The following is an 18363-nucleotide window of genomic DNA, read 5'->3' as shown; positions in this document are numbered from 1 at the left end:
ACCAACTTTGTCATGCAAAGATTTCTTCTTAGGTTGAGTGTTCGCGGCTTTGCATCAAGAATATCTTCCAGTCCAAAAAAATAAAATAAAAAAAGAGAATATCTTCCAGTCCACTATTTCTAGGAATGTGTTACAGGAACAATGTCTGATTAAAGTTCGGGTAGTTGTTTCCGCTAAAAAAAATTATTTGGTGAGTATAGCTACATACTGAATTTCCTAACTCCTGCTGAGACCTTGATAAAGTTTTAAATCAGTGGTATGTTCATAGCTTCTCATCTAAATGCAGACATAAACACATTTTAATGTACATACAAATTACTTATGCACCTTTTGGGAACTGCAGGCCTGGGTTTTACTGCCAGAGAATCTGATTTAGTAGATCAAGGTAAGCTTGGTAATGTGCAGTTTCAAGAACACTGAGCAAATCTGATGCACGTGATCATTAGACCACACAGAGTCATACCTTTGTCAGCTGATGTCTAATGAAGGTTTGGCAGTGAGCTTCTCCATCTTTAGTATTCAACTTTCTCCCATGAGTGTTTTAATTTTTTATTGTTATGTTAATCACCATACATTACATCATTAGTTTTAGATGAAGTGTTCCATGACTCATTGTTTGTGCATAACACCCAGTGCTCCATGCAGAGCGTGCCCTCTTTAATAGCCATCACCAGGCTGACCCATCCTCCCACCCGTCCTCCCACCCGCCCTCCCCTCTAGAACCCTCAGTTTGTTTTTCAGAGTCCATCATCTCTCATGGTTTGTCTCCCCCTCTGATTTCCCCCCTTCATTCTTTCCCTCCTGCTATCTTTTTTCTTTTTTTTTAAAGATTTTATTTATTTATTTCACAGAGAGATAGGGACAGCAGGAACACAAGAAGGGGGAGTGGGAGAGGGAGAAGCAGGCTTCCCACCGAGCAGGGAGCCCGATCCCAGGCTCGATCCCAGGACCCTGGGATCATGACCTGAGCCGAAGGCAGACGCTTAACAACTGAGCCACCCAGGCGCCCCTTCTTCTTTATTTTCTTAACATATATTGCATTATTTGTTTCAGAGGTATCTCCCATGAGTTTTTTCATGTTGAATAAGGGATGTATTATAACTGAAAACCTTCCCACATTCATTACATTCATAGGGTTTTTCTCCAGTATGAATTCTCCGATGCCTAGTAAGCTGAGATCGCTGACTAAAGGCCTTTTCACAATGATTACATTCATAAGGTTTCTCGCCAGTGTGTGTTCTCTCGTGTTTTGTAAGTGTTGACCGATCATTAAAGGCTTTTCCACAGTCAATGCATTCATAGGGCTTTTCTCCAGTATGTGTTCTCTGATGTTCAATAAGGCGTGACCTCTGACTGAAGGCTTTAACACACATGTTACACTGATAGGGCTTGTCTCCAATGTGTGTTCTTTGATGCACAACGAGGGGAGACCTCTGGCTGAAAGCTTTTCCACAATGACTGCACTCATAAGGCTTCTCTCCAGTGTGGGTTCGCTGATGCACAACAAGCTGTGATCGCTGCCGAAAAGATTTCCCGCAGTTGTTACATTCATATGGTTTCTCTCCAGAATGAATTCTCTGATGTGAAAGAAGGTGAGAGCTCCCAGTAAAGGTTTTCCCACACTGATTACATTCAAAAGGTTTCTCTCCAGTATGAGTTCTCTGATGCTCAATAAGGTGAGAGCTACCAGCGAAAGCTTTATCACACTGATTGCATTTATACGGCTTCTCTCCAGTGTGAATTCGCAGATGCCTAATAAGTTGAGTGCTTCGAATGAAGGACTTTCCACACTGGTTACATTTATAGGGTTTCTCTCCAGTGTGAGTCCTTTTATGTGAAACAAAGTCAGAGCTCTGGCTGAAGGACTTTCCACAATGAGTACACTCATAGGGTTTCTCTCCAGTATGAATTCTTTGATGTACAATAAGGTTAGAGTTCCATCCGAAAGATTTTCCACATTCATGACACTTATATGGTTTTTCTCCAGTGTGAGTTCGCTGATGCCTCGTAAGTTTGGAACTCTGGGTGAAGCATTTCCCACACTGGTTACATTCATAGGGCTTTTCTCCAGTGTGGGTTCTCTGATGTACAACGAGGTCATAGCTCTGGCTGAAAGACTTCCCACACTGAGTACATTCATAGGGCTTTTCTCCAGTGTGTGTTCTCTGGTGTACAACAAGCTTAGAGGCACAGCTGAAAGATTTTCCACACTGACGGCATGCATGTGGCTTCTTTCCTGTCTGAACGATGTCACAGTCAGTAAAAGATGAGGCTGTGTGGAAGGCATTACGTTCCTCCTCACATCTAAATGGTGCTTCTCTAGGATCACTTATTTCGGTTTGTACAAGGCATTCATCACGCTCATCCTGACATTCTCTAAAATGCATCGGCTTATGTTCATTTGGAGACATGCTATGATTAACAATGTTTCCATAGTCTGTGCAGTTACTGTTGTTCTCTGCTGAAAAAAGTCTATTATGAAATCGAAGGGAGGTACCACAGCTCAAAGAGTCACTACTGACAGTATATTCGTAAGGCTTTTTATTTCTCATTTCAACGTTTCCAAGTTTTTTCAAATAAATGCTCTGACAGAAGGCTCTAGCACTTTGGTGATTTTCATAGGGCTTCCGATCAGTCCAGCCTTTCTCATGATTAATGAAACCTGAATTCTGTTCCAACTTTTTAACATGTGAGTCAAGAGTATGGACATGTGCTCTTGTGGGTAATACTGGAGGTAAAAGGCTTATACTCAAGTAACTTCCCCCAAGGTCATGCTCACAATGTTCCCCTTGAGCAAACAGTGTCTCTGAGGTAAGTACCATTTGACTCAAAGAGTCCTCCTGGTGCTCCCTTAGCTGGTTCCTCCAATCCTGCCTTTCTCCTAATGACACCAACCAGGGGCCTTCCTCCCGTATGCAGTGTTTCATTGCTATGTGATGGAATGGTTCTTCCACAGCAAAATCCTCTTTGGAAGCTGACTCTTTCTTTTCAAATGTATTCTTCCAGTCTGAAAGAAATCCAATATACCTGAATTACTGGAGATGCATTAGAGGGGGAGGATGGGATGAAGGAGACCACCAAGTATGAGAGGTATCTCTGGGTTTGTTTCTAATCCATGGATTGTAATTTCATGCAGGATATAAAAAAAAAGGAGATGGATCAGTAAACAGGGTATCAGTGATAAAGTATAAAAAAAAGGAAAGATAATGAAGAGGTGACCCAGGAGGACTGGTCCCCAAAGAGGGAGGAGTAAGAATAAGCAGGTAGAGATTAAAGGAGGGATCCACAAAAGAATTGGACCTAAAGGTATACAGCCTTCGATAATCACAAAGATATCTACATTCTAATTGCTGGTACCTGTGAATACGGTACCTGATTTGGAAAAAGGGTCTTCGCAGGTGCAAAAATTAAGGAAACTGAGATAGGGAGAGTATCTGTGTGGGCCCTAAATGTCACCAGAAGTGTCCTTACAAGTGGGAGGTAGAGATTTGATACAGAGGTGATATGAACACGGAACAAAGAGATTTGAAGATGCTGGCCTTAAAGACTGAAGTGATGTAGGCACAAGCCAAGGAATGCCGCAGCTACCAGAAGGTGGAAGAGGCAAGGAACAGATTTCCTCCTGGACCCCTCCAAGGGAGCCTGACTCTATACCTTGATTTCAGCCCAATGGTATTGATTTCAGGTTTCTGGCCTCCAGAACTGTGGGAGAATCAGTTCATGTTGTTTTACGCCACCCAACTGGAAATCTGTTACAGCAGCCACAGGAAATTAATACAGGAGCTTAACTGGTACCTCAACCTAGACTACTGACCCCAATTCTTAGTCTATCTATTTTCTGATTCTGGATCTTGAAACAGGATCCCAAACACCAACACTGACTTAATATTCTTAACACACCATTTCTACTATTTCTTCAGGCTATCCACAGAAGAGAAGCTCTTTAACCACTCTGTAACCAATGCCACAGACTTCCCAGAAAGGACTGTAGTACTTGAAGCAATAGTTGGCCAGGCTGGGCTGCAACTGGGCTTCACTAACTAGCAACTTCCCAGCTCAGGACCTTGCCTGGGTCCTCCAAGATTCCCCCTTTACTTGTCACTCTTCCCATTTCAGTCACATAGCCACCCACGTCTAGTACTATCGAGGCCTCTGATCAAGTCCCCATGCTTCACTCTCCAAGTCTGCTAAGGAGACAAGGATCCTCCATTTGGTAAAATATTAACTACACTCTGTGGCCCTCCTTTGACTTCCAGGGGGACACTTCCCTTTCCCAAAGTCCTTATCTGAGCCCAACACCCTCCACGACCAACACTGTTCTCCTTCCCAAGACTCTGCTGTGTTCCTTTTTGGTGTTGCCTTGGAATCCCTGATGATGAGAACTTTTTCGAATGAAACAATGGCCCAATGACAGGGAGTGAAAGGGTATTTGGAGACAGGAAGAAGGAAAGAAGTCTTTGGGTGGCTAAGATGTGTCCAAGATGTGCCTGGTCATTGGAAACTGGGCAAAGGAGGTCAGACATTTTATACAGTGTCTCCGTCAAAATTGCAAAATGAGGAAAACAGACTGTATGAGTCAGTTAGAAAGTAATATCTAGGATAGATGAGAAGAAAGACACTGCCCATAAACTGAATCAGAATGGCATCATTTGAAGGACCAAGGACAAGTAAAATTAGGTGACACTTCAGAGGGAAAAAATAACAGAGACTGTGGGTGAGAGTTACGGGGTAAGAAAGAGCAGGAACACACAAGATAAACCGAACACCTCTGGCTAGGGGAATGTCAGAAGGTGGTGTGAAGGACACACATGATGTTTACCGCTCACTGAAAGCCAGTTAAGAAAGGCCACATACTGCATGATTCCAACTACAGGACATTCTGGAAAAGGTATAATTAGAAAGAGTAAAATAACCAGTGGTTTCCAGGAGTTAGGGTGGAAGGAGGGGAAAAACAGGTGGAACACAAAGGATATTTAGTGCAATGGAACTACCTTGCATGATACTATCATGATGGAAATATGGCATTATACATTTACCCAAACCTGCAGAATGCACAACACCAAGAGTGAACCTAACATAAACTATCGATCTCTATTGGTAATGTGTGGATACAGCTTCACCCATTGTAACAAATATACCACAGAATACAAGATATTAATAACAGAGGAAACTGTGTGTAGTATGGTGGGGAAGGGTGATTATAGGAACTCTGTACTTTCTGTTCAACTTTCAGTAAACATAAAACTGCTCTAATAAATAAAATTTATTAATTAAAACAAAACAACAACAACAAAATCAGAAGCAGCCCAATTAGTTGGGGTGAGGAACATGTTCTAAAATTGATTAATTGATAGATGCACATGCTGTGAATATACTAAAATCCTTTGCATACTTTAAATGAGTGAATCGTATGGCATGTGAATTGTATCTCGATACAGCTATTAAAGAAAAAAAAAAGAGTTCCAATCAGGCTGAGGACATATAAGGAGGTGGACCTATGGGATGGGAAGAGGTGGGAAAACAAGTCTAAGAATTGATTTAGTAGGAATCCTTTTGGAAGGAATAGGTCCTTGCCATTTCCTAGGATGCACAAGTTCTCACCACACCTCTGGATCATCTAGAAGTTGTAGGAATGTCCAACACAGACGAGGGATGGACACCCAAGTACAGGGGAAAGACCAGGTATGACGGAGAAATCTGAGGAGCTGCTGCCCTGGGTGGAAGTCAGGGTGAGGGACCAAAGAAAAGAGAGGGGCACAAGGACGTGGGAATAGATGGAGAAGCTGAGGGGTGAAGATCAAAGGGAAGATGGGAACAGAAATGAACCCACACATGAGAAATGTTGGGACAACAGTGACATGTGTTTTTCATCGATTGGGGGCAGAGGGACAGGCCTATGTGGATGAGAATGTGGTTGCCTTGGATGCAGGGAAGCTCCGTGCTCCTCCTCCCCTTCTCAGACCCAGGGTCCTGTAGGAAACAATCTCACCACGTTAACTCACCAGGTCTCTGGCCTGCACTCACCTCGGGGAGGTCCCTGTCCTGCCCTCCATGGGTCTTGTCCTTGCTCCAGCCAGCTGATCACATCCGGTTTGGAAAGCAGAAGCCCTGGTCAATGGGGGAAAAACACAGGACTTTGTGCTCTGCCTAGCGGAGGAGAACTGTGTCCTCTGGCCCAGCCCTCGGTCCCTGGGGTCAGATGTGGATGAATTAGGAGGGCCCTCCACATCCCAAGGAAACTCCCAGCAAAACGCTTGGCTCCTTTCAGACAGAACGAGTGGCAATATTCAGGATCTGTATCTCAAAGGAATCCATTTCTGGAATGCTCTGGTGCAGCCCAGGCATACCCTTAAGAAAAGCCAGAGCTTTGAGTCCCTGAAGCAGAAAACTGCTGTGATGGGCAGAGTTTGTCTTACCCAGAGAGACCAGGTGGCTGCAGGTCTCCAGAGTCACGTTGCGGTACAGTCTCCTCTGGGCCAGATCCAGCTGTCCCCACTCCTCCTGCGTGAAGGTCACAGCCACGTCCTTGAAGCTCACAGGTGGCTGAAACATCACCCGTGTTACCATGGGCCTCCGCCTCCCCAGTGTGGAGGTCAGGTCAGGGGGATAGGGAAGCACTGGGAGGGAGCGGACGTGGGCTCAAGATGACATCTTGAGCACTCATGGGGTTCCCACCTTTGGGATCAGACACAGACCCAGGCCCATGGTGTTTTCACTTCTCTCTGATGTCTCATCTATCACTGGTCACACTAGTGCTTCTGATTTTTTGTAGTAGGAAACAATAGGAACCCCACTCAGAGATCCCCACCCGTAGCTTCTCTACAAAAATCACAGACTTGAAGTCAAGGAGCTTGTTCTAAATCAGGGATCAGGGATCAGGGATCAGCAACCTTTGGCCCACAGGACAAATCAGGGCTGTGTGTGTGTGTGTGTGTGTGTAATTTATTTATTTATTTGACAGAGGGAGAGAGAGACAGCAAGAGAGGGAACACAAGCAGGGGGAGTGGGAGAGGGAGAAGCAGGCTTCCCTCCAAGCAGGGAGCCCGACGTGGGGCTCGATCCCAGGACCCTGGGATCATGACCTGAGCCGAAGGCAGACGTTTAACGACTGAGCCACCCAGGCACCCCAAGGGCTATGGTATGTTTTTAGAAGGCTAATGCCATAAGCTGAATTGTTTCCCCTCAACCTCACATGTTGAGGGCCTACCCCGCAAAGTGACTGTATTTGGAGACGGGGAATTTATAGAATTAAGGCTAATGGAGGTCATAAGGGCAGGGCTCTCATGCGATGAAATTGGTATCCTTATAAGCAGAAAGGTGACACCAGGGGCCTCGCTCCCTGTCGTGTGAGGATCCAGAGAAGGTGCCATCCGCAGGTCAGGAAGAAAGTCCCCACTAGAAAGCAACACTGCTGGCACCTTGATCTTGGATTTCCAGTTGCCAGAATTTTGAGAAGATAAATGTCTTTGCTTAATACCACCCAGTGGTATTTTGTTATGGCAGCATGAATGGACTAACACAGGTAAGAACTGAATTGTACATTTTTAAACGACTGTGTGAATAAAGAATGAGACAAAGACTGTGTGTGGCCCACAGAGCCTAAAACAGTTCCTACCTGGCCCTTTACAGAAAGCGCTGGGTCAAGCCTGCTCTCAAAGAAGGCTGAGAGGCAAACAGCCATGTGTCCTGGCCTTGGGGGGCCAGGCCTGAGTTGGCATCTCAGCTTCACGACTTACTTGATGGACACATGGACACATCGCTGAACTCCTCTGGCATGAGCTGCCCTCCCTCATGGAGGCAGCCCCCTGCACCGGGGAGTCTCACAGGACATGAGGGGAAGTAACCCCCTGGCACCCAGGAAGCACAAAGACAATGTGTGTGGTGACGCTACATGAGGTCAGGGAGCCGCCCCCTACCCCACTATGTGCTGCACTGTGAGCCCTTGAAGGGCAACTGTGGCACTTGAAGGGGACACTCTGGGCTGCCCTCGTGAGTAGTCTTAGTGAGGGTCAAGGGCCAGGGTGGCTGAGTGGGGTATGGAGGCTTAGTTCTGCCCATCCTCAAGAGCCTGCTGTGCAGCCATCACAAACAAAGTCTGGGCCAGAGACCTGTCCCAGGGAACCAGGTGTGGAAGACGCATGTTCAGTCTGGTCCTAGGAGCTCCTGGTTCATCCATACAGGGAGGTGCTTATCTACAGGGAGCCTTTGGCTTTCACGTGAAGGCACAGGGCAGCATTACAGTGCTCTCATGTGCTGGCCTGAGGAGGTGGGTGCTATTCCTGGGCCCTTTTTTTTTTTTTTTTTAAGATTTTATTTATTTATTTGAGACAGAGAGCATGAGAGGGAGGAGGGTCAGAGGGAGAAGCAGACTCCCTGCCGAGCAGGGAGCCTGATGCGGAACTCGATCCCGGGACTCCAGGATCATGACCTGAGCCAAAGGCAGTCGCTTAACCAACTGAGCCACCCAGGCGCCCCCTGGACCCATTTTTATAGCTAAGGAGACCGAGGCAAAGAGAGAAAAGGTCTCTAACTCACCTGCGATGGGACCACGTTGAGAATGTGCTTCCATTTCCTCCTCATACCTGAAGAAGCTGTCGTGAGCAGGGCAGAGGTCCTCAGGAGGCAGGGCTGGTGAAGCAGGGAACAATTAGGAATTCACCCCACCTCAGTAAGCCCACATGACTGAGCCCACTCTCAACCCCTGACAAAGGAGAGCGCTGCCAGTGCCCTCTGAGGAACATTCCCTTAGAGTATGAGGAGTTGGGAGACAGGGCTCTGACCAAGTGCCTTAAAAAGTCCCAGGCTCTGAGGTCGGCTGTGGCAGCCAAGCCAGTTTTCCAGATGTGGAATGGGCCAGCCTGCCCAGATCTGAGCCTAGGGATGGACCTGGGCTATCCCAGGCTCAAGGAAAATGCCCAGGCACATGTGCGTATATCTGAACTGTGAGCCCACAGATACACAGCCATCCCTCAACACCCAAATAATGGACTGGCCAGTTTTTCCTGTCATTTCAAGAGACTAAATCGGGGGAGGTAGAAGCAGAGTTAAGACAACGGTACAATTTTAAAATATCCCAATGAAACATCAGCCGATGTCTCAAGAAAACTGTACAATTTCTGAATACCAGTGAAACATGAGCTGGCTTCCCAAAAAAAAAAAAAAAAAAGATGCACAATTTTTTAAGTATCACAGTAAAACATCAGCTGGTTTCCAAAAATGGGGTTGGAGGGGATGGGGACAAGGAGGATGAAAATCCCCAAGAGGACAGCTAAGAGCACTCTGTTGGGGGTGCTGTCCCAGGTGCGCACTCCCCAAAGCCACTCTGAAGGTGCAGGATGCTGCCCCATTGTGTGTGGGGGGCACACCTATCATCCGATACTTTACTGGACTTTGTCATTGCTTCCCACACTCTACTTATCTAATAGCTTGGCTGCAGTCCTGTCACTGTCCCACTGAGACAGCCAGGCAAAAATCCTGCTACATCCTGCCTTAAACCCTTCCCCATATTTACCTCCTGCTCACCCACTTGTATCAAAAGCACATCTACACCTGTGTGCACACACACCATCTATCTAGTCACTGGTCATTCCAGATGACCCAACATTCCAGAAATGTATGCTGCGTTTGTGCATTTGTTCACACGGAGCTACTGCTCATTCTGCCAGATAGCATCTTGCATCTGTATGGTGCCATCCAGGTCAGAGAACCTTGGACCCTCACCCCTCTGAAACAGAACAGGTATCATCTGGGCTGGAAGCCCAGGGAAATCCAGGCCTCTCATTCATTGCTTCCAGGAGGCAGACACTTGCTATTCTCCCAGGACTGAATGCTGGCATTTTTCTTATTCTACTTTCTCTGTAAAACTCATTTCCCTGGAGAATCAAGAATCAAGTCACATATCAGGGCAAGTGTGCTCTCTCTCCATGCCTCACGTTTTTGGCAGTTCTCACCTTCGCCTTCAAGTGTTTGGGTCAGTTCCTCAACCAGTGTCATCTCTTTGAGCTTGTCCAGGTGCTGGGGTTTCTCTTAGGTCCTGAGCTCCCTGGAGAGCTTGTTGGGGGCCACTCCTGGCCAGAGCCAGCAGGCGCACAGTGCCTACAGATGGGCCGGGACCTCAACACTTGCAGCTGCTAAAACCACAAAAGCCCCAGAGGCAGCTTCCCACTGTGCTCTCTCGTTTCCAAGACAATCTGTTTTGAGAACTCTACTGCTTCCAACACAGCTGGGGTCTGAGAACTCCTTTCCCAAACTTAATTCTGCAGACACTCTTTTCTGGCCATCACCTTCATGGTGGGTCCCAACCTCTCTGTCACACAAACCTAATATCCTTCAGGCAAAACGAGCACTCAAGTCCTCTGAGAATCACCATAGAAAGGAGAGTGCTGGGCTACCTGAGTGGCTCAGTCAGTTAAGCGTCCTACTCTTGATTTCAGTTCAGGTCATGATCTCGGGGTCATGAGACTGAGCACCGCGTCAAGCCTATGTGTTGGGCTCTGCACTGGGTGTGGATCCTGCTTAAGATTCTTTCTCTCGGGGCGCCTGGGTGGCTCAGTTGGTTAAGCGACTGCCTTCGGCTCAGGTCATGATCCTGGAGTCCCTGGATCGAGTCCCGCATCGGGCTCCCTGCTCGGCAGGGAGTCTGCTTCTCCCTCTGGCCCTCCCCCCTCTCATGTGCTCTCTTTCAAATAAATAAATAAAATCTTAAAAAAAAAAAAAAGATTCTTTCTCTCCCTCACCCTCTGTTCCCTCCCCTCCCTCCCCATGCATGCACTCTCTAAAAATAAATAAATAAATAAACTTTTAAGCAAGCAAGCAAATGAATAAACAGAGGAGAGTCCGGAGTAGCCAGTTCACTACTGAAGCGGAAGACAATGGCTTCCAAATTCAGGGTTGTCTCTTAGCTTGGCACTCAGGCCAGTCCAGACAAGGCAGCAATACCCATGCAAGAAATGGAATGCCCGAATGATTCCAACAGCTGTCAAATAAGAAATTTGGGAGGGGGGGACATTTGTATCCCACTAAAAAACGTTTAAGGCAGAACATAAGTCTGTGACAAAATATTCAACTTCCAACTCTTAGAGCTGGTGTACACATTTACCTGACTCCCAGCATTAACTTAAAAGAACAGAACCACCCCCATACCAAAAAAGGTACAAGTTCCATCCATCCACAATGACGCCGGAACGCCACACTGTCCACAGCACACATCTAACATATGAGCGTGCATAACACGTCGACTCAGCAGGCCTGGGTGGTCCATGCCCCACACATTCCAAAGGAAGGCCTGTTCCCGGACCAGCTGCTGGGAGGTAACCTCTGAGCCCCTGGGGAGATCCTACCTGATAAAATGTCTGTTTGCTTGGGGAAACCCCTACAAAGTGAGTCTCAGGCTCAACTAAAGGACCCACAAAGAGAAACCTCTCCAGGAAGTGTGAGAAAGTTGGCCCTTTCTGTACAGCAGTGGTCCTCAACTGGGGGCAGATCTGCCCTCAAGGACATCTGGCAACGTCTGAAGACATGTGGTTGGGGCGCCTGGGTGGCTCAGTTGGTTAAGCGACTGCCTTCGGCTCAGGTCATGATCCTGGAGTCCCGGGATCGAGCCCCGCATCGGGCTCCCTGCTCAGCAGGGGGTCTGCTTCTCCCTCTGACCCTCTTCCCTCTTGTGCTGTCTCTCACTCTCTCTCTCAAATAAATAAAATCTTTAAAAAAAAAAAAAAAATGAAGACATGTGGTTGTCACAACTTGCAGAGGCCTGAGTAGAAGTACGAGGCAGTACTCAACATTTCCCCTACCAGAGGATGACTCTGCTTCCAACATCAACACTGCCAAGGCTGAGAAGCCGCTCTACAAGGGCAAGGCCGTGTCCCGGGAGCACCAGGACTCCAGCTCTGGGCCAATCTCACAGATTAGCAGAGCTGCAGAAAATCTGGCTCACTCAGCCCTTCTTCTTTTCTTTTTTTTAAAGATTTTATTTATTTATTTATTAGAGAGCGAGCGAGAGAGAAACAGCATGAGAGAGGAGAGGGTCAGAGGGAGAAGCAGGCTCCCCGCTGAGCCGGGAGCCCGATGTGGGACTCGATCCCAGGACTCTGGGACCATGACCTGAGCCGAAGGCAGTCGCTTAACCGACTGAGCCACCCTGGCGCCCCAGCCCTCCTTATTTTCATCATCTTCTCTTCCTGAGTAAGATGGAAAACTCAGAAGCTACTCAGGACAGAAATGACAGCAAACTTTGAGGACACTCACCTCTCACTCACCGCAAGGAGAACCCACACAAAAGGCTGTCGCGCACCAGAATGCCACTAAACCTGTGTCCACGCCATCCTTTCCTCGTCTGCCCGTGGCACAGGGCACCTGTCTCACCTGATCCCCCTCTGCACACTGATTAGGGTTTTGCAGAATTTTTGACCATGTCTGTGGTTGGCTGGCTAATGGCCCCCAAAAGATTTCCATGTGCTAGTCCCCAGGACTTGTGAGTATGTTACCATGCAGGCAAAAGTGACTCCAGAGACGTGATTTAGCTCAGAATCTTGAGATGGGGAGATTCTCCGGATTTTCTGGTGGGCCTGATGTCAACACAATGATCCTGATAAAGAGGGAGGCAGGAGGGTCAGGGACGGAGGAGAGGTGATGGCGAAAGTAGAGGCTCCGGGGCCACAAACCTACACGTGGTCTCTACCTGATGCACTGCAGACCGACCACTCACGTGTGTACTTCCTAACCTGGAAATGTTTGACTCTCTGATCTTCACACGTGTACTGAAAATACAGGAGGTTGAGCTGGGACACCTGAAGTCCTTCTCGACCCCTCCTTCACTCTCACTTGTCACGTTCAGTTAGCTGCAAAGACCCAGGGTCCCCACGTTTCAAATATCATGTGCCTCTCTACACCCTTGGTCTCTGACGTCTGGCCTAGCCATTGCTTTTTGCTCGGCCTGCTGGAGAAGATCCGACTGGGTCCCGTGGCCTGTCTTTCCCCCTTCTCCCAGCAAGCCATAGGGACCACGGTAGATTGCAGCTTCTGTCACTGTGTGGCAGGTTCCCACTATCCTCAGGTTAAAGTTCAAATTCCTCCACAAGCTCTGGAAGTTACTTTCTGGATTAAAAGTACACACATGGAGCGCTGGTTCAGACAATGAGTTGGGAAAAACCCAGTCTTTTCTCCTGAATTTCTCCTTTACTCCAATATTCCTAACACTTCTGACCCTTCTGCTCACCAAATGTGTGGGTTTTTTCCCCATACCAAACACTTCTCTGTGACACCAGCAGATCGTATCTCACTGGTTAAGGGCTCACTTCCACAAGACTGCCCACCCACTTCAGATGCCAATCACAAGGAGCAGGTCCCCAGGTTACCCACAACTTCTGACTTAGCTACAAAGTGAAGATTCCCATGACCTCCTCCTCCTTGGATCCAATTATTTGCTGGAGTGGCTCACAGAACTCAAGGGAACATATACATCTGCCAGTTTATTAAAGTATACGATAAAGGATACAGACGAACAACTAGATAAAGAGATACATGGGGTGAGGTCCGGGAGTTTCCCGAGTGTAGAAGTTGGGGTGTCACCTTCCAGGAATGTGGACGTCCCTCTGCCCCTCCCTCAACTCATGCTTGTTCTCTCCCTCTCTCACTCATATAAATAAATAAAATATATATATTTTTAAGATTTATTTATTTATTTGACAGAGACACAGCGGGAGAAGGAACACAGCAGGGGGAGTGGGAGAGGGAGAAGCAGGCTCCCCGCTGAGCCGGGAGCCTGATGGAGGGCTCGATCCCAGGACCCTGGGATCATGATCTGAGCCGAAGGCAGACGCTTAACAACTGAGCCACCCAGGCGCCCCCCCCCCTTTTAAAAGATTTTATTTATTTACTTGACAGAGAGAGACACAGCGAGAAAGGGAGCACAAGCAGGGGGAGTGGGAGAGGGAGAAGCAGGGGGAGTGGGAGAGGGAAAAGCAGGCTCCCCACTGAGCAGGGAGCCCGACGTAGGGCTCGGTCCCAGGACCCTGGGATCATGACCTGAGCCAAGGGCAGACGCTTAACGACTGAGCCACCCAGGCGCCCCTAAATAAATAAAATCTTAAAACAAAACAAAACATGTAAGAGACACAGCAGGGACAAAAAGCAGCACTGACATCTCTATGGATGAGCAGAAAGTAAAGCAAAGTGTTGGTGGATGTGGGGTCTGGTTTCTGCAGCATCGGAGGATGAGCCACGCTCTAGGCTGGGCTTTGCCGGAGCAATGGCCTTAATCGTAAACCAGAGCCACAGTCCCCTTACCTTACTTGCTGACAAATCGGCTGACAAACCCTTCCACGGATGAGCAAGCTGTGTGCCTGGTGTATTAGTTTCCTGTGGCTGCGGTAACAACTTGCCACAAGCACAGTACCTTAAAACAACAGAAATTTACTCTCTTACAGTTCCGGAGGCCACAAGCTTTTCTGCTGCCGCTTTTCTTATTTATTGCTTTTTATCTCTGTGGTTTGTTCTGAGAAGTGGGTAAGCTGAGACTTTAAAACCTCTAGGAGGGCCTTCTTAAGTCATCATTTTCTTTTAAAAAGTCACCAACAGATAAATGCAAAGGGTCTGAATAGCTAAGGCACAAACAAGGGAACAAACATTCAGGAAGCTGTCCAGCCTCACCAGAAAGGAAGACTGAAGTGTGGTGACAAGAGCTATTGTGAAGAGAATTCGTTACAAATGCAAAGCAATACATAACAACAGTCTGAATTATCAAGAGCCTGATTGCAGGAATCCCACCATCAAAAAGACAGAACAGGGGCGCCTGGGTGGCTCAGATGGTTAAGCATCTGCCTTTGCCTCAGGTCATGATCCCAGACCCTGCTCAGCGGGAAGCCTGCTTCTCCCTCTCCCACTCCCCCTGCTTGTGTTCCCTCTCTCGCTGTCTCTCTGTGTCAAATAAATAAATAAAAATATTAAAAAAAAAAAAAGACAGAACAAGTTTTAAGTATAAAGATATTGATAAAATGAGGGGCGCCTGGGTGGCTCAGTCGGTTAAGCGACTGCCTTCGGCTCAGGTCATGATCCCAGGGTCCTCGGATCGAGCCCTGCATCGGGCTCCCTGCTCCATGGAAGCCTGCTTCTCCCTCTCCCACTCCCCCTGCGTCTGTTCCCTCTCTTGCTGTCTCTCTGTGTCAAATAAATAAATAAAAATATTTAAAAAAAAAAGACAGAACAAGTTTTAAGTATAAAGATATTGATAAAATGAGGGGCGCCTGGGTGGCTCAGCCGGTTAAGCGACTGCCTTCGGCTCAGGTCATGATCTCAGGGTCCTGGGATCAAGCCCCGCATCGGGCTCCCTGCTCGACGGGAAGCCTGCTTCTCCCTCTCCCACTCCCCCTGCTTGTGTTCCCTCTTTCGCTGTGTCTCTGTGTCACATAAATAAATAAAATCTTTAAAAAAAAAAAGATTGATAAAATGATAGTAAAAAAAAAAAAAAGGATGTGGCCTAAACTTTAGTGCAGTATCACTAAGATAAAGACATTTTTTAGGGATAAAAGTTGGGCTGTAGGAAGATATAATAATCTTGACTATTCATTTGCCCAACAGATACTATAGCAAAAATATAAAGCAAAAACTTGGTAACATAAAGATGAGAAAAACCACATGGGAAACGTCAACCTACATTTTATTTTTTATTTTTTTAAATTTATTTATTTGTCAGAGAGAGAGAGAGAAAGCATAGCAGGGGAAGCAGCAGGCAGAGGGAGAAGCAGGCTCCCTGCCGAGCAAGGAGCCCGATGTGGGACTGGAGCCCGATGTGGGACTCGATCCCAGGACACTGGGATCATGACCTGAGCTGAAGGCAGACGCTTAACCGACTGAGGCACCCAGGTGTCCTACGTCAACCTATATTTTAGAATTTGACTGATTAAGAAGACAAATTAGAATATAAAATAAAATTTATATAAATTTAAATTATTTAAAATATAATGTCAAGCTGAATTGTATATACAGTTTTTTATTTACACACTTGTGTGCTAGATAGAACTGTTTGGTTTGCCCAGGGAAAATAAACCGTATTGTCCCCATTTTGTGGATGAGGCAACTGAGGCAGAAAGAGCTTGAATAAAACTTAGTCAAGGCCTCATGGCTGAGGACGAGGAAGCCAGGAGCTCTACAGCCCACTGCCTTGAGCACACTGCCATCCTGGTTCTCTGCCTCTCCCTCTGGTACACCCTTGCCCAGCCCACTGCCCTTGCCCTCTTTCTTGAATCCTCCATCAAGGACCCACCTCTCAGCCTCTCTCACTCAGGAGCTCTGCACAATCTGCCTCAGGCTACTGGCCACCCTCTCTGCCTGACCCTGATGGTTTCTGAGTCCTAGGTGGTATGAGACTGTCTCTATTGCACCCACAGCAACCAATCCATGTTCGCACTCACCCTTCCCGCCCCCTCACTATTATCTGATCTGTGCAGATAAAACTGCGTCTTAATTCACTCCAATCAATGGCCGTAGACTTCACCCCCTTCCTGGCACACAGACTCCTCTAAGCCCACACCGTCCCAAATGGCTCCCTTCAATTTCTCAGGGGAGACTTTCCTTCTGATCAAGTAAACTCCTGCATCCCAGTGCCCCGCCCCCCCCCCAGCTACTTCCATGCTCCTGCTCCTCACAGCTAGGCCCTCAGAGCAGCCAACACTCCAGTCCCCCCGTCTTCACCCTGTCCATCCTCTCTCTGCCCTCTCACTCCTAAACACACACACTACAAATGTACACCACACGCAAGAAAGCTGACCAAGATTCTGTATCTATCCGTCTTGTTCTGACACTCCTGCCCATCCCTGGGCAGTCTCCTACTGCCTGTGACCATTTCCACCCTCCCAGCCTCCCCTTCCTTGTCTGGAGGAATCTGAGGGCAAGGGCTGGGAAAGCTACCCTGCTTTCAAAGCCCCAGCTCCACCACTTGCCTCTGTAATTCCTAGTTCTTCAACAGACCTCCTTAACCTCCCTAGGCCTCAGTTTCTTCTTCTGTAGACATCTGGGAGAATAGCCGGTCTTGTGTCATGGCGCTGCTGTGATTGACTGAGTTGCATTTACAGAGCTTACTGTCATACCGACACACAGGACACAGGAGACTTAGTCACATCGATTATACTTGAACATAAAAGCCCCCTTCTATTCCTCACGCTGGACCTGAGACGGGGCTGGTGTGGCAGGGTCCCTCGGTCTGCAGGGCTGGGGCGGAGGCTGCTTTCTCCTTCCTTTCCCAGTTCGCTCTTTCCCTGCCTGTGGGGTGGGGTCTCAAGTGCTGCCCCAGGCTTCATGTCCAGCCCAGACCTCCCTGCCACTGCCACTTCCTCCTCTACTTCCACCCCACATCCCGGAGACTCTCAACTCAACACATGTGGGTGACCAGGAATTCTCTCTGTGACCTCCATCCTAGTTCCTCACTAGAAATGGAAACTCAGAGTCCTCCTCAGCTACCCCCACTCCCTTTGCATTCTCTCTTGCACCGAGTTATTTCTACAGCCAGATGCCTCTACTCGGAGGCTCTTTGAAATCCAACGCTAAGCCCCTACGCACAGGACAGCTTCACGTCCCGGCTCTTTACGCCTCCAGCCCCTCTGTCACCCAGCCCCTAACATGGGGTATCAACAAACAACCAGTACTGGCACCTCAACACCGTGGACGCGGTTTGCTGGTGCTCTACCTGCGCTGCCTCTAATTCTCTGTTCACTTGGAAAACACGCGCTTTGTCTTCAAACTGAGTTCAAGATCACGTACCAGTGGAAGAAAACGTGTCCAAGTTCTGAGGCGGGGCTGGACGCTGGGGAAAAGAAAGCCTCACTCGCCGGGGCCGCTGCCAGCAGGCTCTGGGCCACCACCTCGCGCACGGAGCGCCTCCGGGGTAGGCGGCGTTAACGAGCCGAGGGAGGGAAAAAGACGCGTCTGGGCGGGCAGGCCCCGGAGTCCCATATGCCGGCCTGAAGCCTCGACAGCTGGCCTCCTTCGCAGCAGGAGGGCTTCTGTCCCGGAGTAGGAGACCCTCAGACGAGATCCCATCCAGCCGCGCTCAGCGGCACACGCTCCCCCCGGTCTCTGCAGCCGGAGGGACTCGCATCTGACACGCCCAAGCGCAGCCGGGCGGGAGAAGGGACCTCCTCCGGCGCGGCGCAGGTCACCGCGGCCCGCCCCGGCCCCGCCCAGCCCGCCGCGGAGCCTCCACGCCGGCGGCGGGTTTCAGGCTCACCGGAGCGCGCGGGGCAATGGCGGTGCTTCCGGTGGGCGGCGGAAGTGCGCGCGCTCGGCGCAACCAACTGCAAGTCCCAGGAGGCAGCGCGGCGGCGGCGGCGGCCGTTTCTCCCAGACTGCGTCGGGGGCGGCGGCCGTTTC

The 18363-nt window shown here is 48.6% G+C and overlaps 1 protein-coding gene across 3 annotated transcripts; it reads right to left on the bottom strand.

The window, feature by feature from the left end:
• Positions 1 to 1016: 1016 nt before the first annotated feature.
• ZNF544 (zinc finger protein 544) lies at positions 1017 to 18242 on the bottom strand. 3 transcript variants are annotated; one of them, XM_034986145.1, is made up of 6 exons: positions 17755 to 18242; positions 14287 to 14395; positions 8536 to 8628; positions 6417 to 6543; positions 6025 to 6108; positions 1017 to 3007 (listed from the first exon to the last, which is right to left on the bottom strand). In XM_034986145.1, the coding sequence occupies exons 3-6, from the start codon at positions 8578 to 8580 to the stop codon at positions 1050 to 1052; spliced, it is 2214 nt and encodes a 737-aa protein (XP_034842036.1). In that variant the 5' UTR covers positions 8581 to 8628; positions 14287 to 14395; positions 17755 to 18242; the 3' UTR covers positions 1017 to 1049. The 3 variants fall into 3 exon arrangements, with proteins under 3 accessions (XP_034842036.1, XP_034842035.1, XP_034842037.1); XM_034986144.1 differs by lacking the exon at positions 14287 to 14395; XM_034986146.1 differs by lacking the exon at positions 14287 to 14395 and having other exon boundaries at positions 17681 to 17766.
• Between the last annotated feature and the right edge of the window lie 121 nt (positions 18243 to 18363).

The sequence above is a fragment of the Mirounga leonina genome, unplaced genomic scaffold, assembly GCF_011800145.1.
Source record: "Mirounga leonina isolate KUSES-001 unplaced genomic scaffold, KU_Mleo_1.0 Mir_376, whole genome shotgun sequence".
Classification (NCBI taxonomy): domain Eukaryota; kingdom Metazoa; phylum Chordata; class Mammalia; order Carnivora; family Phocidae; genus Mirounga; species Mirounga leonina.
This window is presented reverse-complemented; position numbering and strand designations above follow the sequence as displayed.